The 25,984-nt window shown below is 54.2% G+C and overlaps 1 protein-coding gene across 1 annotated transcript in view; it reads right to left on the bottom strand.

Moving 5' to 3' along the window:
- Window positions 1-16,613, bottom strand: part of Crocc2 (ciliary rootlet coiled-coil, rootletin family member 2) — a 60,615-nt gene extending 44,002 nt beyond the window's left edge. Inside the window, exons 1-5 of the mRNA XM_059278627.1 lie at window positions 16,536-16,613; window positions 5,156-5,306; window positions 4,086-4,234; window positions 1,749-1,855; window positions 113-254 (exon numbers count right to left, since the gene is read on the bottom strand). Coding sequence (XP_059134610.1) covers window positions 113-254; window positions 1,749-1,855; window positions 4,086-4,234; window positions 5,156-5,306; window positions 16,536-16,613 — 627 coding nt within the window. The remainder of the gene's footprint in view (window positions 1-112; window positions 255-1,748; window positions 1,856-4,085; window positions 4,235-5,155; window positions 5,307-16,535) is intronic.
- Window positions 16,614-25,984: the final 9,371 nt, after the last annotated feature.

The raw sequence follows: 25,984 nt of genomic DNA, 5'->3' as shown, positions 1-25,984 counted from the left end.
CCTTCCCGATCCTTGCTGCCCCACCTACCACCATTGGCTGCAGCCACCAAGTCAGACATGCAGAAGCAGGGACAGGGTGTGGGGGCACCTCTCTCTTGGGCCAGTGACATACCTCCCGCAGCTCCAGCTTGCCCTGCAGGCGGAGCAAGCTGTGTGTTGTCCTGGCCAGCTCCCTGGCCAATGTGTCATTGGCCTTCTGCATGTGCTCCAGCTGTCCCCGCAGGAGGCTGTTTACTTGGGAGAGGCCCATGCTCCTAGATGGACAAAACCCACAGCTTCATGCACAGTGACGTCCTAAAGAAGCACACAGAGTCCAGGGGGCCTAAACCAAGGGGGTCTAAATGGTGCCCGGAGGTTCCTGAACTCAGCTCAGGTGCACAGCCCCTCCCCCTCCCCCTGCTGTGCTCCCAAGCAGCTCTGACCACCTGCAATGAGCCCCACACAGAGCCAGCATCAGAAGGAACCCCCAGGACCAGCTCCGCATCATCTTTCCTTCCTGAGAATCCTGTTCTCCCAAGCTCTCCCTCACTCCTAGCCACTCCTCTGCCTGTAAGAAATTTGCAGGGTACAAGAGGCTCAAAGGGAGCCTCAGAGGGAGGGGCAGGCTGGCAGGAGCTGGGCACCTCTGGGAGATGCCAGCCATCCTGTCAGCTTTTCAGGCATCAGGCTCCCCAGGGGCTTCTCTTTCCCCTCAGAATGGGTTTTCAAAATGCTTTTCAGCATTTTCTCCGTTCGCCAGATTCCTGGAGGCTAAGCCAACCACAGGATGTTAGTGATGGTGAGCTCGGCTCAAGTGGGGCTCTAGGGCTGTTTCTGGGACCGGGGTGTGGTGCATTCTTGCCAAGTACGAACAAAAGGGCCTGCTGACAACAGAGAGGCTTGAAGCCAAAAGTTCTGGAGCTGTGGTTGGGGTGGTATGGAGAGCTAGGGAAGGGGCATCCAGGATTGTGTGTGCCCACGGCTCGTGGTGGACTGTGGTAACCCACCAGCAGGGATGGCCAGGCAGCACCCTGAGCAGGCATCCTGGCATCGCACTCAGGGGATGGGGTCAGGGAGTCCTTGGCAACAGCTGTGCCTTGGGAGGCTGCCCATAGGCCCAAACCTAATCCTCACGGGGAGGGAGCAGATTCACCCTCAGTTGCTTCGGGCTAGACATGGACGCTCCCACGTCCAGGGTGTGGGGATATATACTGAGGAGTGTGGGCAGAGGACAAGGCCAACTCTGATGCCAGCTCTCACTTGTAGGTGGCCTCTCCTAAGAGACCTGATCCCAACTCTGGGATGTTATGGCTTCAAGTCTCTCTGATGGCTTTGCTTCTTGTACTCAGGGGTAAAGATAATCACTATTGAGGAGACTAGGAGGAGTCTCACTCACCCAGGAGTGATAAGAGAGCTTTCAGCTCTGCACTATCAGTCCCCTGGCAGGGAAACGGAACCTGTTGCCCACTCTTCAGACTACCCTGCCTGTCCCTTCTCAATCTCCCTGGCCCCGAGGTGTGAGAAATTGCATGTGAGGATACGGGAGTAGTCTCCAATGGAAGGTAAGGGAGAACAGCATGGTACCCAGCTCTGCTTGCTACTGGCTCTTCCTTCCCAGGGTCCTTCCCCTGCGCCAATTTTCACAGGCAAAGTTAACTCCGAATAGCTTCGATTGGTTGACCAATAGCTGTGAGGCACAGTGGGGTCTGCCCTCTTTGGGGAGATGACCGCACTCCTGCAACCCTGACAGCGTGTCCATTGGACCTCACCTCTGCTGCGAGGCCTCCAGCCGGCTAAGTGCCTCCTCCAAGTCCATGCTATGCTCCAGCTCTGACTTCCGAAGCCGGGCCTCAGTGGTATCCAGGCGGGCCTGCAGCTAGGAAGGAGTGTAAGCCCACCTGGTCTACCCCTCTCTAGTCAGCCAGGTAGGACATCTTTGACATAAAGCCCACTCTGGGCAGAGTCAGGATACAGGGCTTCCCAGGAGCCTGTTCATACCCTGCTTCTCTGTCTGTCCTGCCCACAGAGGAGGGGGCGGGGAAGCATGCTGGTTGAGCGGCAGATGCTTGGATACTGTTAGGCCTGGGAATGCTATAGGAGTGGTTGGAGGCAGGGCTCTGGAGGTCCCTGGAGACACTTCACTTACAGGTTAGTAAACTGAGGCCCTGGTGCCCCTGGTGTCTGGGGCAGTCCAGCTTTTAGCATAGGGCCAGGTGGACAGCTGAAAAGTAGGCTCTACCATGCCTCCATGGGGCATGAATCTGACTCTTCTGGCCTATTTCCCAAGCTGCGTCTCCCCTCTCAACTCTCATCCTTAGCAGGTGGGAACTAACTCATATGGGTGCCAAGTCCCCTTGCTACCAACACAGAGCATTATCCCAAGGGCTTAGGAAAGGGGGCTGGGAACCATGGGGGAGTCAGGAAGGCACACCCAAGGCCTACTGCCCAGAGCCACTCAGCCATTACAGTGGGGATCTGAACCCACAGCCTAGGAAGTCACAGGGTCAGGAAGTTCTGGGAGGAATGTACAAAGAGCAGGTGGGGAATGGAGATGGGACACAGGAGTGGCCGATGGCCAAGGACCTCTTTCTCAGCCACCAGCAGTGTGACAGTTGGGATCAGAGGACTTCAATTATAAGGGATTGTAGTGTCATCTGGGGAGGACGTGCTGGACACCCCTCACCCGGTTCCACCTGTGTGCTGGGAAGTAGTTTGGGGCAGGGTCTCCTGGCACCCCCATCTAGCTGGCTGCGAGCTGAACTCTGACTCATAGCTTATTAGTTTACTACTCTTTGGAAGGACTTCTGCAGCGTCTATTCCCTGAAGTCCATTCCCAACATCTCCTGCCCCGTGCTAGGAAGATCTCTGTCCCCAGAACGCACCACGGCAGAGGCTTACAGGAAGAGCAGCCTCAGGGAGCTCCAGAGCCAGAGCACGATAAGGGGGTCCTCACAGTCTTTCTTAGAGGGACTCTTGGGGTGGGGGTGGGGCTAAAGGAAACAGCATTTCCCATGTAGGGTAGTTTGGTGGAAAAGGGTATCAGAGAACTGGGACCATTGGCAGGTGGGCACCTTCGGGCTACTGTGGTTGTACCAGGAGGCATAGCCAAGGTATGGCCAAACATGGCCAAACCTCTGGCTTTTCACGGGTTTCTCTACATGCCATAGAAAGAGCAGATTCAGGCCAGGACTGGGCCTGGGCATGGTTGTATGGCCTTAGGACAGTGGTTCTCAACCTTCCTCAGGCTGCCATTCTTTGATTCAGTTCCTCATGTTGTGGTGGCCCTCAACCATACACGGTTTCATTGATATTTCATAACTGTAATTTTGTTGCTGTTATGAATCATAATGTAAATATATGATATGTAATATATCTGATATGCGACCCCCTAAGGGGGTCACAAGAACCGTTGCCTCAGGAGAACACTGGCCAGAGCTGAGCCTGAGTTCCCTCCTCTGTCCTGTACTCAGGCCGGGTCCATAGACGGCCTGGGGGTTGATGCTGGGGACTCGGAGCCCCACACGGCATGCACTGTTCTCCCTTATCTTGTGCCTATCCTGCCCAGGTCTGCTTCTGAAGCTCTCATGACTTGGAGAGAATAATGCATGAAAAGGGCCCTGGCCTGGAAAATGCCTTAATTTTTCTGCCTGGGTTTCTCTATCTTCATAGAAAGATATGATGCCTAGCCCACAGGCATCCTCCCCAAACCTCTGGCTGCAGAGTCACCCCTCACTTCTCCCATCCTGAGGCCTGCCTGGCAGGCAGAAGGTGCACATGAGAAAGGCATGGGCTGGAGCAGAGCTCCAGGCTTTGCCTGGGGTCTGGGGCCAGTCCTCCCTGGCTTTCTCCTCTGTTCAGAAGCTGGCTTTGTGATTATGATTGACAGAGTCCTGAGACCAACGGGTCATCACTGACCAGGCCCCTCCACAGGGCTCCTGGAGCAGATGAGAGACATGCATCTGAAGGGGCCGTCTCTTTCTTCACCTGCTAGCCTGCGTCTATCTGTTGCTAATAGCCTTGCAATTATAATCCCCAGTTCTGGGAAGTGATCTCCAATAGGGGCCAGTCTGTGCGCACTGGCCTGCAGGTACCAGCTACACACTTACCCTCTGGCTGACCATATGACACCTGCTAGCCAGTTCCTCCCTCTCAGCATCTGCCTGAGCCAGCAGGTCCTCCAAGCGGGCCAGCTCCTCTTGCAGGAGCTCACTCTCCTCCTGTGCGTGGGTTGTAGTAGCTGGCAGCTCCCGCAGCCCTGTGGTGAACATAGCATTCGGATCAGGCCAGGGCCCTACCCAAACATCCCACTGCTACGTCTGTACCAACAGGAAAGGGCTTCCATGGGGAAACTCACTTCCTCTCCTGTTCCTGAGCACCCACCTACCCTTATTACCCTTGACAAACATCTTTAACCCCCTTAGACTAATGGCCAGGCCAAGCCCCTGCCAATCAAAGTGTGTGCAGGGGACACTGGGCACAACCCGTCATGTCTAGGTCCTGAGCAGTAGTGGGCTGCTGCTTCGGGGTAGCAGGACCCTGCCCACAGTAAGGTTGCTTTCCAAATATGCAGAGGTTTTTCTCTGTCCTTTCCATGCACCCAGCAGTAGCCCGGGGCCATTAGAAGATTAGACAGACCCTTATGACATAAAGGGGTCATCAAGACCCATGCAGAAGGGACTCATGAGCTCAACTGGGGGTCAGAGAGCCTGACTCCTATTTGGCCTCCATGCAGGGATGGATTCCTTGGAGCCTGTTCCTGTAGTGTGATGATAAGAAAGCTGTGTGCACGGGGCTGGACGAAGGGCAAAGGCAAAGCTCAGGATGTCTGTGCTCAACCTAAACCCAAAGTGTCAACCTTTAGGATTTTCACTCTGGTGGGAAAAAAAAAATGAAGACGGATAAAATCAAGACACAACGGCTTAACAGGGTCACAGCACAGAGGTCAGCTCCATACAGCATTGATAATAGCCTCGTAGCTATCTGCATGACTCCTGGGGACCCAATGAGGAGAGTGTGGTCGGGAAAAATGGGGCCAGGAGAGTCTGGGATGGGCAGTAAGGGTCACAGATAGTCCTAATGATGTGGCTCCCTAAGGCCAGACTCCAGGGTGCTGCTCTGACCGCCCCCCCCCGCTCCCCCCCCCCCCCCGGTACCTGAGTAGCTTTAGCACCCTCACCTGAGAGTGTCTCCTCCACCAGGCTGCCTGACACAATCTCTCGGATGCGGGCTGGTACAGGGGTGGGTAAGGCGCGCTGGCCTTCCCCACGCACAGTCAGTGTCCGGTCTTCCCTGCTGGCCATGGGGCTCAGGATGGTGTCCTCCAACTTCTGAAAAACACCCCAGAGCTCTGGTTCTTGCAGGCCCTGGACAACTTGCAGGCGCCTCACACCAGTTCACTGGTATCAGTGGGAGCCATCACACGGTCACTTCAACGTAGCAAAGAGTCCCGGAGACAGCAAAGTGGGGCCAGGCTGGTCACTCAAGGCACATGCCTTAGTCTCCCCACCTGTGGGGTGGGATGTTGCCAGTTGCAGACTGAGCTTTGGCAGAAATGAGGAAACCAAGAAAATGGCTATTTGAGAGGATTCCTAGCCGAGGTCAGCACAACTCACCTCTAAGCCTTTCCCAACGCTAAGCAGGCTGAGCTAAGTCCTAGGGCGATTCTTCATGTCAGCCTCTCTGGGATGTCAGGAGCAGGTGGCCACAGAAAGACACCCAGCCTCCTGCCCCACCTGAAGCAGTAGTCTCAGGTGCACAGTAGAGATGAGGAGGCTCCCGAACCCCACCCAGAGATCCCAGGCCTGGGGATTACATGTAAAAGGATTGAGAGTCCACCCCCTGTTCTGAGAGGCCCATCCATCATAAGGGGTGTGTTGGGCCCTGTGAGGCAAGACAGGCACAAGGTGACATCAGTGAGGACTCAAGGACTAGCAAGGTCAGCGGGGTCATGCTAGTTTCTAAAATGTCTCCCTCAGGCTACCCTAGAAGGTAGCTAGTGTAGCCTACTTCCCTAGTGGGTTCTGGAGCTGCTGAGCTCTCAGGAGAGAAACCACACAGGCCCAAAGTGAGCATAAACTCCAGGGGTCCCGGTGAGAGAGAGCAGAGGGACCTGGCCCTCTGTGAGGGCATCTGATGAGGAGTAAGCACCTTCAAACGTTATGAATGCTAACGATCACTCTTCCCTTGTGCCTAGCTGCCTTGAGCAGAGAACCGTTAAATTACCAACCCCATTCTTGGCAACCAACTGGACTGTTATCATGGTAGCCTGGCTGCTTTGAACATTCCACGAACATCTCCACGAGGCTACCCCACCCCCCATAGGTGCTGGGAGCATCCCAAGCTGGGATGCTGGGGCTGCAAGCCCTGTTTTAGAGGACTACTCCAGATAACCTACACCAACTCGGGGGAACGTCACTTGGGGCAGGACAGCCTCGGGAACTCCAGAGGACACCGTGTCCTCTGTAGGGGTTATCACTCCAACTCAAGGGTGGGCGCTTTCTCTAGGAACTCAACAGAAAGCGTGAAGCTTGTGCTTGGCTGACCACAAGTGTGGGGTGCCCTGTCCAGCGTCTAAGCAGCTTGCTGGTCACTCTTTTCAGGTTAAAGCCCTCTCCTGTGTTCAGCACTCTGGTGCCGCAAGATCAGAGCCAAGAAAAGGCTCATTCCATATGGGTTCTTGGCCCATGTTGTGGTCTTTATCATGAGTGACTTAGGCTGGACTGGTTGAATGAATTGTAGGCAAGACCCCAAGCTTCCAAGTCTTAGCGAAAGTAGAAGCAGCTACTTTGAAGGGTACCAGGAGCCAAGAGCCCAGACACTGAAGCTATGAGCTATTATATAACACCCGTCTTGACAGCTGACGTATTCGAGAGAGCAACTGAGGGCAGAAACTGAGAAATTAAGAAAGGTGACAAGGAAGCCAAAGGGCAGGGCCTATAGACTATGGGGACTGTAAGCCCCAGAGGAATCTTGGAGGGCTGTTGAGGGTTCTAGAGGTAAGTCTGGGTACCTAGAACCGAGGACACGAACAGGTGCTCTGGGCCCAGAGCAAAAGACCTCTGTCTCCAGCACCTACGGCAATAAGCTTCTGACCATGAAGGCTTGGAGCCAGAAGCCTCTGGTCCCAAGGCTTAGTGCTGTGAGCCTCTACACCTCTAAAACTCAAGGTGATCAACACCACGGGAAAGCTTCTTGTCTACCTATGACTCCTACCTAGGTCTTTGGGCTCCCAGATTTCTCAGCAACATTTTGTTGGGGGAGGGGAGGCACATGTTTGGGGGAAGGAATGGACCTGGGACTGAGACCTTGTCAGGTCCGGTGGACGGACTTGTTCTGTATCAGCTGGAAACTTCCGGATATGGGACAGGCAGACAATATGACGGGGATTAAGAACAGCCCACAGTGGCCCACCTGCTCTGTGCATGAAGGGTGTTTGAGTTAAAGGCAGTGGGCTAATGACTGGTGATTGACGTCGCCCCCACCACCACCACCACCACCAGAGCTTCCCAGGGCAGCAGCCACAGTGGGAGCCCTCAACCTCCTGACTTCCATCTTCCAGCTCTCACTGATGACTCCAGTCTGGAGACCTCCTGGTTCTGACTCTCAGGCCGGCGCTCGTGGGGAGTCCCTGCTTCTCCAAGCACCCCACCTTCCCTACCCATTCCTCCTCTTGACTGTAGCCAGGACTCTTTCCACTCCGAGTCCTGAATATCTCCGTGGAGAAAAACCACGGCCTTCACCTAGTCCTCCTAAATATACTGCCCCCCGCTCCCTTTCCAAGACAGGGTTTCTCTGTGTATGTAGCCCTGGCTATCCTGGAATTCGCTCTGTAGGCCAAGCTGGCCTCGAACACAGAGATCTGCCTGCCTCTGCCTCCTGAGTGCTGGGATTAAAGGCCTATACTACTGCCCAGCTGACTCCTCTCTTAGGCTAGCCAGTTTGGAGTCACCCCAATAGCCAGATTCTGCACAGCCCTGGACAGGGCCTGTTCTGGTCCCTAAGAATCCTGCAAAGGTCAGATGCTGCAAAAGAGTGAGCTCAGGGCCTGGTTAGTCTGCCCCTCGAGGCTGCTGCGCAAAGACTTACTTTCCCAAGGCTTTGCACTTACTCCCCTAGGTGGTCCTGGGAAGGTGTCCTCACTTCACTTCCCTCCAGAGGACCTCCCAGTCTCGCTCTGAGTGGGTGGTAAACAGTCTTCCTTGGGTGCCGCAGCTCCCCTGGTGAGGAGCAGAGCTGCGTTTGCTGCTTCTTCCCAAGACCACCACGGCCTCTCCTGCCTTTCTAAGAGTTCCGCTTGGAAGTGCCTAGCCATGGCTGCCCTGTTTTGCACAGGGGGAACCTAAAGCCTAGCGGGGGTAGCAAACAGCAACCCAGGCCCCCAGATTAAAGACGTGATGCTGGGCTCCATTCAGAGGTTCCCTCCAGGCCGGAAGGACCCTGCCTCCCCTCCCTCCTCTCCCCGGAGCATCAGCGGCGCCACCCGCTAACGGGAAAGCAGCGGCGCAGCACAAACTTGACTCATTCCTAACGTTTACAGAGGGTCACTTATTAGCCGGGACGTCCCGAGAGGCGCTGGGGGCGTAATAGGTTCCAGCTGTGGCCGGGTGCCTGCGATGGGTCGACGCCCAGCCAGAGCAGGAGGGGTGCGGAGGGGGAGCGGGAGGGGCGCGTCCCTGGCAGCCCGCCCTCTCCTCCCGCCTCCGGTCCCCAGCGCGCGGGAGGATTGCAAGCGAGGGCCGCCCCGCCTCCACGCAAATAGCGCGGGGGAGGGGCGCGGGGCTCAGCTACGTCGTGCAAGGAGGTCTGTGCTGACCCGGGCTTGGATCCCTTGGGATCTCATCTGGGACTGCCTCCTTCCGCATCCCCAACTCTGGCCCGTGGTGAGGAGTGGGGCTAGGGAAGTTTCCAGCATCCGCTCCACAGACTCTGTCCATGTTGCCACCAGTGGCCCCCGAGCCTGGGTGGGTCACCATCTCCAGGACCAGAATCTTTCCTAACCAGCCTGGTTCTTCTGGGGGAAGGTTCTAGCGGGGCAGTGGGGGGCCTGGATAGCCTCTTCCGGGGAGCCTCGGACTGTGGGAAGGACACCAAGGCTTGGCAAAAGGGACTTCCAAGGTCACTTTTCTAAAAGACCCCAGACTCAGATGAGCTGGGGCATGTTTGTTCCTTCCTATTGCTCAGTGTGCTCCTCAGCTCAGCCTATGCCAAAGACCCCAGGGAGGCCACTGCCCCTGTCGATAGCCTATGCGGCTAAATCTAGCCCCAGATGGGTCTATTTGAGACTCAGTGGGGACAAAGGTCTGCCTCCCATTGTTCTGTGGTTGTGTGGAGGGAGTCCCATCTAGGGGACTGGCCTCTTTACCTCACTCTCTGGGTCAGAGCAGGACTCCCTTCTAAGACAACTGAGGAAGGGTCCCCACTGTGCCGTCAGTGTAAGGTGAGCATGGATATATCATACCGTGTCTGTGAAGTTGTGGAGTATGAAATGCAGGGTGGTATTACAGGCCATCCTGGGTTCCAGAGCCCCAGGGGCTGTTGCTGAGTGAAGGGTGGGGTTCAGGTCTGGAAAGGAGGGAGAGTGAGCAGGAAGAAGACCTGGCATCAGCTGCCTAATAGGTTTTCTGTACCCTGATAATAGGTCGAACACTGCCCGCCACCCCCTGGCCCCATGGGGATGGGAACTGCTCAGATCTTCCTTGGTAACTGGCCTCCCTATCCTGTGGCCTAGGAACCTCACACTGCACCTTTGCCCTTGCCTGGAGACTGGAATGGGGAGTTCTGGGGGTGGGGGTTGTATCCTCCCCCATTCTGGATCTTGACTCAAACATGTTGTGACTGAGGGCAGGGGCAGGGCTCTAGCCCTTGGTGTGGGGCCATATCCAGGAAAAGAGGCTGTCACAAGGATGGGCTTCAGCTTGGGGCCTGTCCTATCCTCCAGCCCTGCCCCACAGGCATGACCCTTGTATGTGTGTCCTTCCAGATTTGGGATGGTGATCACCCTGAAGGGGAGTCCAGGCAACATCCGAGCACAACCCACCGGTAGGGAAGGGCGAGAGCTCCGGAGCCCAGACTCTGAGGGGCATGGCTTTTCTTAGCCCCCAGGTGCTCTGCCTGGGCTGCTGTCTAGGTTGGGCAGGAGGAAGAGTTAAGTGTGTCCACTGCAGGGGGCTTCTTGAGGAGGGTTTGGGTGGCCTCTCAGGAGAGCATGCTGGTACAGGTACCCCAAGTGGTCCCAGCAGGTAACCCAGCACTCTCCTGCACTCTAGGCTGCAGGTAGAGGAGGAAACCAACAAACAAAAAGACAAAGCAAAACAAAAACAAGCAAACAAAACCTCTTAAACTCTCTCAGATATAATGGAGGCTGTTTTCCATTTTCCCAGCTGAACCACCACCAAGCAGGGGCTGCAAAGGTGAAGGTGTGAAGCTCCCACTACTCGCTAAGTCACCCCTTGGTGGACTCCCTGGGGTCCTCTTACAGTACCAGAAGCACTGGCCCATTCCCTGAAGACCTGCAGGGTCTTCCTGTGTCAGGGATGGTGTGATGCAGAGACAAGGGATGGGGTCAGTAAAAGAAATGACAAATTCATGAGCTAATTCACGGCCTCTTGCTCATCACTATAGCCACAGAAGATGGACCGTCTAGGTGCTGGTCCCAGGGGAGGGCAGAATCGATTTAAAACGGAACTTGGCTGCTTCAGGTATGGAGAAAGGCAGGACTCAACCATGTCTTCCAAATAAAGAAATCAGCAGCAAGCCGGGCGGGACCCCCAAACCCCCGTTTAAACTCTCTGAGGGAGAGGACATTCAACAGACAAGCCCAGTGTATCTCAGGCCCTAACCTAGGCAGCAGGCAGGACAGGGCTGGGTGACAGAGGTGGAGCAGAGATCTGTCTTATATCTCAGTGCAGTGCAGTCTGGATGCTGCTAATGTCTGGATGCTGAGCTCCAACAGTGCCCCCATGTGGCCCCATCCAGTAATGCAGAAGGGCGCAGGGCCTGCCCAACGTCTGGAACCGAGGCTGGGCTCAGGGGCTCCAACATGATGGACAGTAAGAGAACCTGTGATGGACAGGGTGTGAGTTGAGGCAGGTTAGGTGGGTTGAAGTTTCTTAGCACTATCCACTATCTAGGAGCAGATGTTCTAAAATCAGTTGTCTTGACTTGGAAACTGCCCTTCTCCCTCTGTGTGGGCAAGCCGGGGCTAGGCAAGTTTAGGACTGCTGATGGGGTCTGTGTTAGGGCTGAGACTCAACCCTGGGTCCTCAAACACTTATGGGGCTACTTTTCTGGATGGCCAGGTCTCTGGACAATCCTTTGCCTTGTATGCACCTGGTTGGATGACTATGGACACTCCTGCATCCCCTTGGTGAACTAGCCTGGCCAAGGGCAGGCCCGACTGGAGGCTCAGAGCACTTTGTCCTCATGCAGAGGGTTTGGTCGGTACCTCTGGACTTGGTACCTGGTAATGTCTACTCCTGTGCACGACAGGCTGGCTTTATATCTGCTTTGATTGGCAGCCCTCACCCCCCCCCCCCACAACTATACCTGCCAAGCTGGGGCATGGACATTGGCCCTGGAGCAGAAGTTTCCGAAGCCATGAGGGGACTAGATGTTGGAGCAGGGGATGACAGTGAAGGACACAACTTATCCATCCACCCCTAGTACAAATGCTTGACATACAAACAGGCTCAGACAGGTTCTCAACACAAGTAATTGATGTTGGAATGGCCGAAGGTATGAATCACTAACTATAAAATGACTCAGAGCAGGGAATGCTCAGCAGGATGAGGATGCTGTCTGTCTTGTCTGCTCCTATGTCCTGACACCCACACAGGCCTCCTGGGGAAGGCAGCAGGCCTGCAAAGCAGTACAAGCAAAGGCCCAGGATAAAGAACAAGGGGTGAGGAGTAAGGAGAGGGGAAGGTGGGCTAGACAGAGGAGAAAACTTGAGTGCCGTTGTCAAGGCCTAGAATGTTCTGCTGAGGAGAGTGGGGTCTGTCTCTGGACCATGGGTAAGAAAAGTCTGAGAAGAGGATGTGGCCCATCTGGTCAGTGCAGTGGCACTGGTGTCTGGACATGTGGCCGGGAGATAGTCAGTGTGTCCTTCCCTGGCTGGCATGTGATTAGCACTGTGGCCAGGCCACACTTGGGCCACTGTCAGTTCCTGTCCCTGGTGGGCCTGCACTCCTGAGACCTCACACCCTTGATCTTTGGAGTGAGGAATGCCTTTGAGAGGGGAGTGTGAGGGGAGTGGCTGGGTCCCTGGGGAGCTCCAGAATGACAGAGCAGGATGAGAGCTCTGGACCGTTCTGCCCACCCCCAAGACATCTAGTGATCTAGTACTTCAGTCACCACCGGGGCTGTCATCAGTAGTATTTACACAGGAAGCACCCATGAGAAGCCCCATAGGGCTTGGTGTAGATGCAGGGCTGGGACAAGCGTGTACCCCAACAGGGTGCTTCAGCTCCACCTGGCATCACTCTGTGGATTTCCTTGATTGAGTCCTTTAAGTCAGGGATGTGGTGCCTGAATGTTGACCTGTTTTGGCAGATGACTGAGCTTGAGGAAACCTCAGATGTAGCTGGCCAGGCAGAGGGCAGAGGGCAGCCTACGATGGCATCTGAAGTGTTTCAGATGTGAGGCTGGGCCCCAGCATTTCCCCTGGGTAGCTGATGTTAGAACAGGGGGGACCAGAGGGTTGAAGAAGCAGTTGTCGACAGCAGTTGAGTGAGGGAAGATGGTTCCTACAGCTACAGTCTTGCTTTAAATGCACGCATTCACAGAAGAAAGCGGGAATGTGAAACAGTGGTGTCACTGAAAAATAAGGCAGGGCTCGTGTAGAGTTAGAGCTGGGTCCCACAGTTCTTCTAGAACAGACCTGCACGAAAGTGAAACCAGAGTGGATGAGCCTGCATCCTGACGATGCTCACAGCGGTGAAGCGGCTCAGTGGAAATGACTTGGAAAAATGACTTGGTGAGCGATGCACAGTCCATCCATGCTGTGATTTGGGAGGACCTTGAGGACACTGTGCTAAGTGAAATAAGCTGACAGATGTTTCCATCCCTGTGGGGTTCCTAGAACTGTCAGATACACAGAGACAGAGAGCAAGCTGGTGGCTGCCATGGGCTGGGTTGGTGTATAATGGTTTCACTTGAGAAGATGAAACTGTTTGGGGCCCGGATAGTGAGAAAAGACTGACCTGTGGTGTAAGCCTGTGGGGGTGTTGTCTGGATTAATGACTGATGTGGGAGAGCTCGTGCATAGAGGACAGTGCCACCCCTGGCCAGGTGGTCCTGGATTGTGTAAGAAAGCAGGCTGCGGCTGGAGAGATGGCTCAGCAGTTAAGAGCACTGGCTGCTCTTCCAGAGGTCCTGAGTTCAATTCCCAGCAACCACATGGTGGCTCACAACCATCTGTAATGAGATCTGGTGCCCTCTTCTGGCCTGCAAGCACACATGTAGGCAGAACACTGTATACATAATAAATAAATAAATCTTAAAAAAAAAAAAAAAAGAAAGAAAAAGAAAGCAGGCTAAGCAAGCCATTAAGAAGCATTCTCCCGCCGGGCGGTGGTGGCGCACGCCTTTAATCCCAGCACTCGGGAGGCAGAGCCAGGCAGATCTCTGTGAGTTCGAGGCCAGCCTGGGCTACCAAGTGAGTTCCAGGACAGGCGCAAAGCTACACAGAGAAACCCTGTCTCGAAAAACCAAAAAAAAAAAAAAAAAAAAAAAAAGAAGCATTCTCCCATGACCTCTGCATCAGTTCCTGCCTCCAGTTTCCTTCCTTGACTTCCCTGGATGCTGGACTACAAGCTGTAAAAAGAAATAAACCCTTTCCCCCCTGGGTTGCTTTTGACCATGGCGTTTTATCACAGCAATAGCAACCCTAACGAGGACAAGAACCCATTAGTCCAGCACTTTCTTGTACTTAGAGTGTCTTAAGTTCTGGACACTATTTTCAGACCCTTTGGGAGTGAGCGGTGGCTGCCCTCCCTGCTTCAGGTCCTATGGTATTCAAAAGACCCTTGTTCATGTGCTGCTGCTGTGGTGAGGCTGGGCCTTGTGTGGCATGGGGGTCATTTAGCTCATGGAGCTGGAGGAGTGCCTCTGCTGGGCACTGGTGAGGGGCCTGGCTGTATTCCAACATGGCAGATGCCACTGTGATGGATATACGTGTGGAAGAAAAGAGTATATGGTGTATGGAAGGAAGGAGCCAGAGAACGCAGGGGCTGGATTTGCTGCCTTTTTTTTTTTTAATAACAACTCATCCTGGATGGAAGTGGGGGCCAGAAAGAAGTCACCAATCCCTTCTGGGGCCAGTGCCCTATGACCTAAACACTTTCCGCTCTTCATTACCGTCACCCCCTAGACTTCCAGCTCGTGAACCCTTTGGGGGCACATTCAAACCACACCCAAACCATAGCAACAGCTTTTGCCAACAAATATGAAATTTTATAATGGACAAGTTCCCAGAAAACTAGAACTTAACCCAAAAGAAACAGTTTGAAAAGTTGTATGTTATTCAAGCCACCAAGTTGAGGGTGGGAAATCTTCCCACACTACTTCCCATCTGCCTTAGGTATACTATCAGTTCTGGGTCTGAGAGGGCTCAGGAAGCTCCATCTCCTGGTGCACCGTGAGCCTCTCATTTCCTATGTAACTTTAGGGGTCTTTTACCTCACAATGAGCCAATGTGTGTCCCTGCCCCCTACTTGGGACCAAGCCCAGGGCTCCCAAGCCTGGACCTTGTCTCCAGTTCTAGCTCCCTAGAGGCCCTTGGGGCTGGATGCTCTGGGACACCGTGCAGAGGCTGTTGGGGGAGGGTGTGCAGATCAGGCAAGGGAAAGGGAACTCTGGCCAGAGGAAGAGGGATGCCGAGGTGCTCTTCCCGGCACAGGGAGCATGTTAATGTCAAAGGCTATGCTCCTGGTCATGTAGGAGGCTTCCCCGACTCAAGCTTTGCCCTTCTCTGGGTGCCACAGTACCCTGTGTGTAGCCAGAGGAGCTGGAGGTCCCTAGAGTCCTGCCACTAGTCTGATACGCCTATCTGGGTATCCCATGGCGCCTTCCTGCTGCATGCTCACCTGATATAATTGCACAGAGATCTCAATCACAGCTGTGCAAATAGCAGGTGTGGCCAGACCGACGGAACAGCCCCACCAGTCTCTGTATGACGTTCAGGTGGCAGCTTCCCAGGGACAGTGGGATTAGGTTCAGGCAGAAGCCCCCAACACCCGTATCCAGAGAGGTTTGCATTGTTCTGGATTTCTCCCTCAGGTCCACTGGTAAACACACAGCCACTCACTTCCTCCCTCAGGCCTCAAAGGAGCTAATCGGGTCCTTGCAGGGTGATGCGATGCACGGATGTGCTAGGCTGCGAGCGTTTTGTGAGCTGAGCTGTGCGGACCACGCTTTCTGAACCCCCACCATCAGCCTTGCCCTCAGAACTCAACCTGATACCCCATCAGGCAGAGCTCGCAGAGTGGCCTCTACAGGTGAGAGTCCCTACCCAGGACAGTCTCTTGTCTTGTTGCATCGACTAACTTACTTTCTAAAGTTACATTTAGTTATTTGTGTGTGGGGTTGGGGTGTGTGTGTGTGTGTGTGTGTGTGTGTGTGTGTGTGTGTGCCATGGTGTATGTGTGGAGGTCAGAGGACAAGGTTTGGGATTTGGATCTCTTCACCATGTGAGTCCCAGAGATCACACTCAGGTCATCAGACTTGATGGCAACTGTCTTCACCCACTGAGCCATTTCCTCCACCCCAATTGGCTTTAATACTCTGTTTGTGTCACGGTCTGTCCTCTGTGGGCAGATGTGTGGGCCTGTGCGTGCAGAGGTGCTACCGTGTCATTTAGACACTTGGCACCAATCTCTGCGGTTACTCCTCTCAGGGGACTCGATGCATTGTTTACCTAGGACCGCGTCAACCCCCTGCAGCATGGCTCCGAGGGTGTGAGAGCTGGGTTAATGGACACTCTGGGTCATCAGGTCCATCTGGGGTACACTGAGATCCCCCAGGGGATGAGGACTGCCTGGCTGGGGTGGCTGGCTGATCACAGTGCTGGGGAAGCAGAATGTGGAGGCTGAGAATGAGGGGCATCAGGGCTGGTAAGGGGGTGAGCTTGGAGGAACGGGATGTGGCGAGGAGGACAGGGATGTGGGGACGGATGATTCCATCAGTACTGTTCTGCAAGCAAGTGCCATGAAGCTAGAAACGAAACTTCTGTAGCTTTCAGAGTGGGCATTGGGGATACCCCCAAATTCAAGTCCTCCTTCCAGCTCAGACCCAACTGTTTCCATACCTGGCTACCAGAGCAGTGGAATCTCTGTTCTTTATACCTTGCAGGCTGCAAGCCCAGGGCTCCACAGCGGCTGGCCTTCTGAGCTGCTTTGCCAGTCTAGAGGTCTGCGCTGGCCTGCTCATATTCACACTGAGCACGTGCAGAGGAAGAGCATGCTCCTGGGCGGTGCAGCAGCTTGCCCTGCAGCGTCCTATCTAAAAGTGCTCTCAAGACCTGCTCTCCAGGGGTCACAGAGGGCAGCCACTTCACTGACCTGGATCACGGTGTCCAGCCCCAGCTGAGACTGCTCGGTGGTGTCTCCATCTTCAGGATTGCTGGAAGTGGAGCTCATCCTGGGCAAGAGCACAGAACCTCAGATCAGCAGTGCCTGGGCTCCTCAGCATGCCTCCTCCTGGAGTCTTAACTGCCCAGTACCTTCCATCTGTGTGCCTCCCCGCCCCTGTGTGCAATACCTGGGGCCGCTATGCTGGTTCTGCCCTGTTGAATTCTCTTGCTCCTGGACACCCAGCTGCCCCACCTTAATTGTGGAGACCACATGCCAAACAAGCCCATGAGTGTTGCTGAGGCAACCAGGACGCTGAGGGCTGGGTTTCCCTGGAAACAGGAGTAGGGCTTGTTGTGAGGACTAAGGAACACTGTTGGCCGAAGCCGTTTCCCTGGAGACCTGGAGTGAAGCTGACCTGGGGGAGGGACCAGCCTCTTGCTAGAGCCCCCATTTACTGTCTAGAGAGACTGTTTGCTTGCTGACCACACCCCAGAGGTGCAGACCACAAGCCCATTCTCCATTCAGGGTCACAAACAGACTTGGTTAATGTGTCAAGGAACTTTACGACCAGTAGTGAGATGTGTGTCATGGATGTCTAAGGATTAGAGAGGGACAGACCTTTCCCAGGAGCCAAGGTGGCTCCATCTTCTACATCCTTCCCCCTTGGAGCCTGGCAGGTTACCTGCTCTGCAGTGTGCTCTGCTGAGGCCGTACAGAATTGCATCTCTCCCCAGTTATCCTCTTGGCACTGGTCTGGTTCATAATCTTATCAGTACAGAGTCTTAACCTACTTCTGAAACCTTTTGAACTCTGCCTCAACCTCGTTCTGTACATCCATTCTGTAGCCTATACATATGCATGCAGATACAGAGATATATTTACTGCGTGCTATGTGGTATCCAAGTTAGTATTAGTAATTAAAATTGGAATCTAAGAATCTGCCCTCACCTTGGGCCTGGCGACCAAGGAAGGTGGAATTATATGAAAAATTTATGCTATTGAAACTGCTAAACCTGTGTCCTTACTGTTATTCAAAATTTGACATGGAAAGCATGAATGTGTTCATCTACTTTTCTGACATGGCATGCTCATGACAAAGAGGCATCTTCAGAGTGTCCTAGGAATCAGAGGGCTGATTCTCAGGTGGGGCCACCCTGTTCCCTACTCAGGCATACCGTATGACCCCCATATTCAGTCTCTGGGTCCAAGGATGCACTCCATCATCTGACGGCCACCTTGGTCTGCCCTCCTCTGGCTTGTCTGAAAGGCCCTTGGCATTGCTCATCAGTTCTCCCCTCCCAGCCATGCACAGGAGCCTAAGACCCTGACTTTGCATCCACCCTGGATACTGGGGTTGGCCTGGGATCTATGGGGTCCATGAACGTAGCTTCTGGTCCACGGCTGTTGGTGACAAGGAGAATCTTCATGGCAAGCCTGGAGCATGATCCAGAGTGAACCTTGTTAGATTGGCCACTGAGGACAGTGGGGCTCAGGAGGGCCTGGGCCAGTCCTGACCCTCCTCCTCACAGACTGGACCGTTGGGCCCAGGACCCTGAGCCTCCTGTCCTGAAGTCTTGGAGCAAGTTCTGCCATAGTTGTCAAGGACATGCTCTGGCCCTACTGTCCATCCTCCCAGCATGTGGCTGATTTTGCCCCGGTCTGTGGCCACCTGTCTGGCAGGCTGTTCAATACTCCTGTCCTCAGAGGGAGATTTCTTTTCGGAGGGGCTTTTGTCGCCATCCCTTCCTCCATACCTGACACCTCACCAGAAACAGCCCCGGGACACAGCAAACCCCGGATTTCCAGTTCCTCCAAGGACAGTTCATAGCTGTTTGGTACTGAACATGAGCACCATCGTGGTTGGCCTCAGGCATGGAGAGGCACAGACACACTGGTGGTAGTGGGAAGTGAGCCTTGGCACAGTGAGCAGGGCTGTGGTGAGTCAAAATAAGTACAGTGCACAGGGTCCACTCCCTGCGAGAGCCTACGGGGGCATGTACTTCAGACAGCAAAGGGGCTGCAGCCCAGGTCAGCCCAGACTCGGTTGCCCTCGAGAGCCACTCCCTATGAGCAATGGCTGCCGCCTCTGGACCTGTGAGCTCAGCACGCGTGCAGTCCACCCTATCCCCGGGGCACAGAGTCACCAAAGGGACAGAGATGGCCACAGAGAGCAAGTCAGAGTCCAGAGCAATTCTGGCCAGACAGGCTATCCTGGGGCTGTGAGGCAAGGACAGGACACGGCATTCCTCTGTGCCCTCCACCCTCTTCACAGCACAGGAGTTGTCCCCCACATGAACTGTGCTCGAGGATATCAGAGTCCAGCAGGGCCAGGCACCAGAGCTACTTCTGAGGCTGAATGGCACCATCCTCATTCCTGGTTGTTGAGTGAGGTAGGGAGGCCAGGGCAGGGTTGGGGTGAGGCTGTGGGCACCTGGCCTTCACACAGAAGGCACATGCAGGACCCTTCATGAAGACTTCTAATGTCCCTTTCCTACTCCAGGAAGGGTTTGGGTCAGGGATGGCAAATTATTAGGACCAGTCAATGATATTTGAGAGGCCAGCTGTGTCTGAGGGATCCAAATAAGGAGGACCTGAGGGTCCCCTGGGCAGAGGAGAACCTCACTCTCTACCTGCTCGGTGCTCACCTGGCCTGTTCACGGGATGGTTGGTGGAGCCCTGGAGAATGACTGCCAGGATGGCTCAGGGTGCCTGCCCTCTGTCACTCAGTCTCAAGGAATGGAGAACACTGAGTACCAAGATACAACCAGGAAAAAAACTGGGAAGGCAGTTCTGCCTTCGGTGACAGGAGAGGGTGTGGTCATTCACAGCTTGGCAAGGACCACAGCATAAGAGCCGAAAGAAATGAGGAAGACCCCACATACCGGATCTGGCTGTGACTTCCTGGATACAGCCAGGCAAGCATGGATGTCAACAATAACAGATAACTTGAACTTCATAAACATTAAAACATTTCATACCTAAGGACAATATTAAGAAAGAGAAAAGACAGTTGGTTGGTGGTGGCACTCAGGAGGCAGAGGCAGGGGGATCTCTGTGAGTTCGATGCCAACCTAGTCTACAGAGGGAGTTCCAGGACAGGCACCAAAGCTACACCGAGAAACCCTATCTTGAGAAAACCAAAAGCACAGAGAGAGAGAGAGAGAGAGAGAGAGAGAGAGAGAGAGAGAGACAGAGACAGAGACAGAGACAGAGACAGAGACAGAGAGAGAGAGAGGACATCACCCAGAATATTAAGTGAGAAAATGCTTGCAAATCTAGAATGAAATCTAGAATATATAAAAATTTCTTAACACTCAGCAATAGAGCACAGTTAAAAAAACAAGTCAAGAATGGGAATAGACATTTCTCTGTTAGACATATATAAAGAGCCAATAAGCCTACAAAAATATTTGACCTTACTAATTAGTAGGGGAAAACTGTCCTGATGAACGTCACACCCATTAGGGTGGCTACTGTTAAGAAAATAGAAAAGTATGCTGATGAACAGGTAGATGAACTGGAGGCCTTGGATGCTGCTGGAATGTGAAATGGTGAAAGCTGATTGAAAACAGCATGGTACTTCCTCAAAAATCAAACACATGCCACGTGATCCAGCAGTTGCACATCTGGGTGTGTACCTAGAAGAACAGAAAACAGAGATGGAGAGATCTGGCTGCCACGTTCATAGCAATCGAGTGTCTGCAGGTGGATGGCTAGATAAGCAACATTTGGCTGTTCATACAGTAGATGATTGCTGAGTACTTAGCAGGAGGGACGTCCTGATACATGCCGTGGCAGGGAGGGACCTGGAGGCCACCAGGTTGAGTGAAGTGAGCCAGTCACAACAAGACAGGACTGTGCAGATCCATCTATGTGAAGTTCCTGGAGCCGTGAGGTCTACAGACAGAAGTAGCCATCCTCCCCATTCGCTGCTGAGTCTGGGGAGGAGTGGGGGGGGGGGGGCGGTAGAGTCTCATGGTGATACATTTTTCTGTTTGAGAAGAGGATAGTCTAGCCCAGCATGGTGGTGCACACCTAGCACTCAGGAGACAGAGGCAGGTGGATTTCTGTGAGTTCAAAGCTAGCCTGGTTTACATAGTGAATTCCAGGCCAGCCAGGGAATCATAGTGAGACCGTGTCTCAAAAAAAAAGAAAAGAAAGATGAAATTCTGAAGGTGGATGGTAGTAGTGATGGATGCCCAGTGTGAACATTTCAATGTCATTTTAATGCATACTTTAATATGGTTAAAATAATAAATTCTATGTTTATTTATTCAATAAAATCCCTATGCAACCCCTAAACTCAAAGCCAACAGCAACGACAATCTTTCTTGTGAGCACGGAGATAAAGGGAGACCTAGCAGAGAGTGCACCCACAGATTCTGAACTCAGAACTGGCCAGCTTCTAGTCTGTCCTGGGCTGACTAGATGGCCTGGGTCAGGCAGAATGGCCTTGTGTACCCCATGTGTTAAGGTGATCTACACTTGTGCTTCCTCGGCCTCAGACTTTCCCCCAGCACTCCCTTTCACACTGATGCCCCTCTCCTTTGCCAGGGCATCCCCTATCTCTTGGTCCCATGCTCCCCTGAACAGGTGGCACGGCCCCCCCTACCCCCACGTGCTCAGCACCGAGGCTGCTTGGAACCCCATCGGGAGACTGTGGGGTGATAGTAAGGACATTCTGAGGGTGAATGATGGGTGCTGATCCCAGTCCTGGGTCAGCAGAGTGTGTGCCCTAGAGCCCTGTAGAAGATGCCCCCCAGTAAATCACCAGACACAGAGGAGTTTCACATATTATATGTCTCCTCTATATGGTGTCAGAGGTGCCTCAGGCCCAGATCATCTCTCTGATGGAGGCCTGAGGCCTGAGGTTGAGTAACAAAGGGGCGGGTGGAGAAGGTGAAGCCTGAGCAGGGAGATGGTACCTCTGTCCCTGAACCACAAGGGTGGGAGGAAGGTGTAAGGAAGAACGCAGTGGAGGACAGATGGGAAGATGGTCTCCTCGTGTGGCCTTGACCCCACCTGGGCAGGTGGAAGGAATAGGCGGGGCCCAGACGCTCTCTCTTACAAAACCTTCCCACCTAATGCAACCTCCCTCTTGCATTATCTTCTCCCAGACCAAGTGAGGCGTGACGGGAAGGGTGAGGACAGCAGGGCTTTTTCTACGGCTTGAACCCTTCGTGGGGCGTGCTCTGGTGTCCTCGCTGTGTAAGAAAAAGAGACAACCGGAAGCTGTTGCGTCAGCTCCTGCGTGGAGCCCATCTGAGGTCTGTTGGTGGAGCTGAGGCTACTGGGAGCTATCATCCTGCCTGCCCTTCAGTCCCCATCTGCCAGCTCTAAGCTTGGATTCCACCGCACCGGTCCCAGCGAACACACAGCGGGGTCAGCTCCAGGCTGTCAGTTAACTGAACTCAGCCTTGAAGACGTCTCATAGACTGGTCTTCCCCGCAGTTCCTTCTTCCTTACCGCCTAGGACAGTGGTTCTCAATCCGTGAGTCATGACCCCTTTTGCAGGAGTCACACATCAGATCTCCTGCATATCAGATACTTACATTATGATTCATAACAGTAGCAAAATTACAGTTATGCAGTAGTGACAACGTACTTTTATGGTTGGGGGGGTCACCACAGCATGAGGAACTGTATTAAAGGGTCATGGCATTAGGAAGGCTGAGAACCACTGTCCTAGCATGACTGTGGACATCTGGCTTCTCTTGAGATCCAGCTTGGTGACGAGCAGATCCTGCTCAGCTCTGCTCCTGGCTGGATTGCCACCCGACAGATACTCTGGTGTGGCTAGGGTTACCCAGGCCTGTCCCTGTGCTGGAGCTCATCCTGTTGGCTCCGTCGTCTATCTCAAGTTATTATCGTCCTCCAGACCGTCCCCAGCTCCTTGTCCCCAGCGTCTGCACTTCCTGAAGATCATTTGCCTTGGTTGCTTGCTTATCCCACCAATGATAAGCCTGGAGTTCTCGTAAGCACCCTTAGGTGGGCTGTGGGGCTGGTGTGTGAGCCAACAATGACCTCAGCTGCTGTGAGCATTAGGTCACTAGGTTGCAGACAGTTGTCTGTCCTGTTTTGAGCCTTCTCAGTGGGCACACACACACTCCACTTCTGAGTAGCTCATGGGGTGGGGGCACACTGAGCAAGTAGAATGCAGGTCTCTCTCACCGTTCCATTACAAGTAATGCTTACGACTTCCCCTGCAAGTTCAGTGTTATTCTCAGAGAAATAGCTGTGTTCTGTGTGCATTATTAGCCATATCCACACTGGGCTTAGACTACGATGCCCCGTAGCAGGCAATGTGGGAGGAGACTAGGGTTTGCTCAGCATGGCGAGCCCTGCTGTTCCATCGGCGATCTTGAACTATCCACCTCATCAGGGCCACTTGCTTCCCCAGCAGAGGCCTTGTATCAAGGACCTCTGGGTGGTCAAGAATCTGCTGGACGCTGTTAGAGTGTGGAGGGAGCTAGGAGCACATGTTGTGTGACCTCCCATTCTTGGTTAAGGACTTTGAGCCCAGAAAGCATAGTGACTCTCCGTGGACACATACAGAGAGGGACTCCGAACACATGTGCTCTGGAACCTGACTTCCTGTGTCCATACCTGAGCTTTAACAGGCAACAGGCACTCTGGGCATAGGAACCCTGTCAGACCACAGAGTTCCGGAGAGAAATAGCACAACCCACACAGAGGAGGGTGCCTCCCGGAGTCTGTCATGAATGTCAGTGGACCTCAGTTGACCTTTCTCAGGGCACCAGGTGGCGTCTGCCTTCTTGTGTGTTTCCTTTTGGTCATTGTTGCAAATCCTGGGGGTTGGCACAGAACTGCCTGGTAGAGAGTTGAGATGCTGGCCCGGGAAGTTGACATGGCCGTGCAGGACTGATGGAAAGGTAGCTGGATCCTGGTGTGGTGGTACGTGACTCCAGGTCACAGGAGGGGAGAGACAGCCAGATGACAAGGAGCTTAGGCAGACCGTGCTCAGGGGTGGCTGGGTCTCCTGAGTGACTTTAGGAGGCTTCTGTGAGGTTGTATGGAGATCAAGACTCAGAAAGCCCAGGCTTTGCCAGGCCACTGGACAGGCTGACAACTGGCCACTTGGAGTGCCAGAGTCTGCATGTGGTCCTCATAAGGAGAACATGAGGACTGGGAACTTTATTTGGTGGCCTTGGATGCCACTTCAATTTTCCTCTCAAGAGAGACCGAAGGCAGAGGAACACGGGGTAGGATCTCCAGAGGATGGGGGCAGAGGCAGTGTGATGCCACTGAGGCAGTGGTAGTTGGATGCAGAAGAAGCCCACAATGCTTCTTGGAGCTTCCTGAGAGAGCTCAGCCACTTTTACCCTGACCCAGGGCTTCCAGTCTCTGTGTCCTGGAAGGCAGGTCTGCTGTGGAGAGCTGGTAGCCAGGGAACCCACAGTGGCTCTGAGCAACATCCTTGCAGAGACTACAGTCATCGGGCCACGTGTGAAATGTTGAGGCGGTGTGGAGCCTGCACCTCATACTTCCTGAGCTCCATTTCATGCAGTCCATTTAGACTGGAATGCCCCTCCCTGGCAGCCTCTGCCAGAGCACTTGGGAATCCCCGAGGTACAGGAGCAGCATGCTTGTCCCTGTGCTGCACTGAGAGGCTAAATCAATACGTTTGTGGTTGGTCAGAGTCACCAAAGCCTTGTGAAACCCGTAGGCTCTGACAGCTACACTGACCACTCTGGTTCCACTCTCCCTCTATTTTCCCTGTTGTACATATTGACACTCAGGGGTCTGCAGGGTGGTAGGTAGGCTTGGGTCCCTCCTGTGGGTCCCTTCAAAGTCAAACCCTGCCACCAGCTCCGTCTTCCTCTCTCTACTGTCCCCTTATGATGTCCTTAGACATCCCAGCAGAGCCCAGGTCAAGCTCTGCCCTGTTCACCTCTCACAGTGCTTGCTGTCCATTCTGTGTGCTGACATCAAGAACAGATGAGGAGCTCACGGAGAAGGAGGAGGATACTGCCCCAGCCCTGGGGAGCTCACGATGGCTTTTACCACCCTCCAGAGGGGCCAAGGAAGGAAGGACAGAGTTCTGGCCTGCTGGGCACTCGGGGTCACAGAGGGGAGGGGCAGCATAGAGGGGGAGAAGCTTAGGCAGCACCTTGCTTGGGGGTGGCTTGGTCTCCTGGGTGACTTGAAGAGACTTCTGTGAGGTTGTGTAGAGATGCTAGAAAAGCCCAGGTTCTGAGCAAGGAAGGAGCTACCTGGCCTGGCTGCTGACCCTGCGTCAGAGCTGGGCTGTCTAGGGCTGCGGGACCCACTGCTCACAGACTACAGTGCCGTGGAGGAGCTGGGTGGGGCATAGCATGAACAGTGTGAAGGCCAGAGGTAGCCCTCTGGAACCTGAGCAGCCTTAGCGAGGATGAGCCGCATGCTGGGCAGCCCTGTAGCCAGAGCTGGACCAGGCTGTTGGGAAGCCTGTCTCTGTCATGGAGGCTGACAGAGGCCTGTTTACAGGTTGCACCCTCTCAGAGGCTCCGAGCAGCCAGTCCGAGAAGGGTGGTTTTCCTACCCTATCATCGGGTAGCTCTGACTTAGTGCAGGCGGCTGAGGCCCGCGGCCATGCGCGGTGTGGCTGCAGAGATAGCATCTCGGAGACACCCGTGGGGCTGTTGCCGTGTAGACTGTTTGCAGACTCGAAGCTAAGCCGCCTCTGTGCTGGGGCTTCTCTGAGGGCCAAGGGTCGCTAGGGGCGGCTCCCTCCTGCCAGTCTGGACTTGCCCAACCCTGAGCAGGGAGGAGGCGGTGGGCAGGGCACTGGCAGGTGGCTTGTAGAGTAAGACTTTCCAGCCATGAGGCAGAAGCAGAGGCCGCTTCTCCTAGAAGGCCGCAGCTCCTGGCCAGGTGCGTGCTAGCTCTTCTCAGAGGGAGACTGGAGGGATGGGACAGGCAGCCTGAGGGGCCGAGCTGGAGGAGGCCTGATTTACACTGGTAACTGGGGGATGCTTAGGAGGCACTGCCCAGGTCTGGCCTGAGGCTTGTTCCTCTCCAGGCTGCCTCAGAGAGGACGGGAGCCACACAGGTTCTGGTAGCCATTGCCTTCCCATCTGAACCATGGGAAAGGAGGCTGGGCAAGGAAGGCCCACTTCGCAGAGGCACTGTGACTAGCTTTGGGGTTGGGGTGGGGTGTGAAACATTAGATATACACGCCCTCCTCCAGGTTAGGCCACTGTGTTCGGGGCCTAAGATTCAGGAAGAAGAAGGGAGGGGGAGAGTGGTAAGCCATTGGGCCTCCACCTCCCTGGACAGCCCCCTGTGATACTCCTAATTGTTAGGTACTGACTCACCCCACTTCAAAGGCCTTGGCCTCCGTTCAGGTATTTAACCTGCTGCACGGAGCCTGTCACTCTGGAATTCTGCTCATGGGGAGCTGAGTCCGACCTACAGATCTGCTCCTCACCTGGACA

Source organism: Peromyscus eremicus, chromosome 13 (genome assembly GCF_949786415.1).
Source record: "Peromyscus eremicus chromosome 13, PerEre_H2_v1, whole genome shotgun sequence".
In the NCBI taxonomy this organism is placed as follows: domain Eukaryota; kingdom Metazoa; phylum Chordata; class Mammalia; order Rodentia; family Cricetidae; genus Peromyscus; species Peromyscus eremicus.
This window is presented reverse-complemented; position numbering and strand designations above follow the sequence as displayed.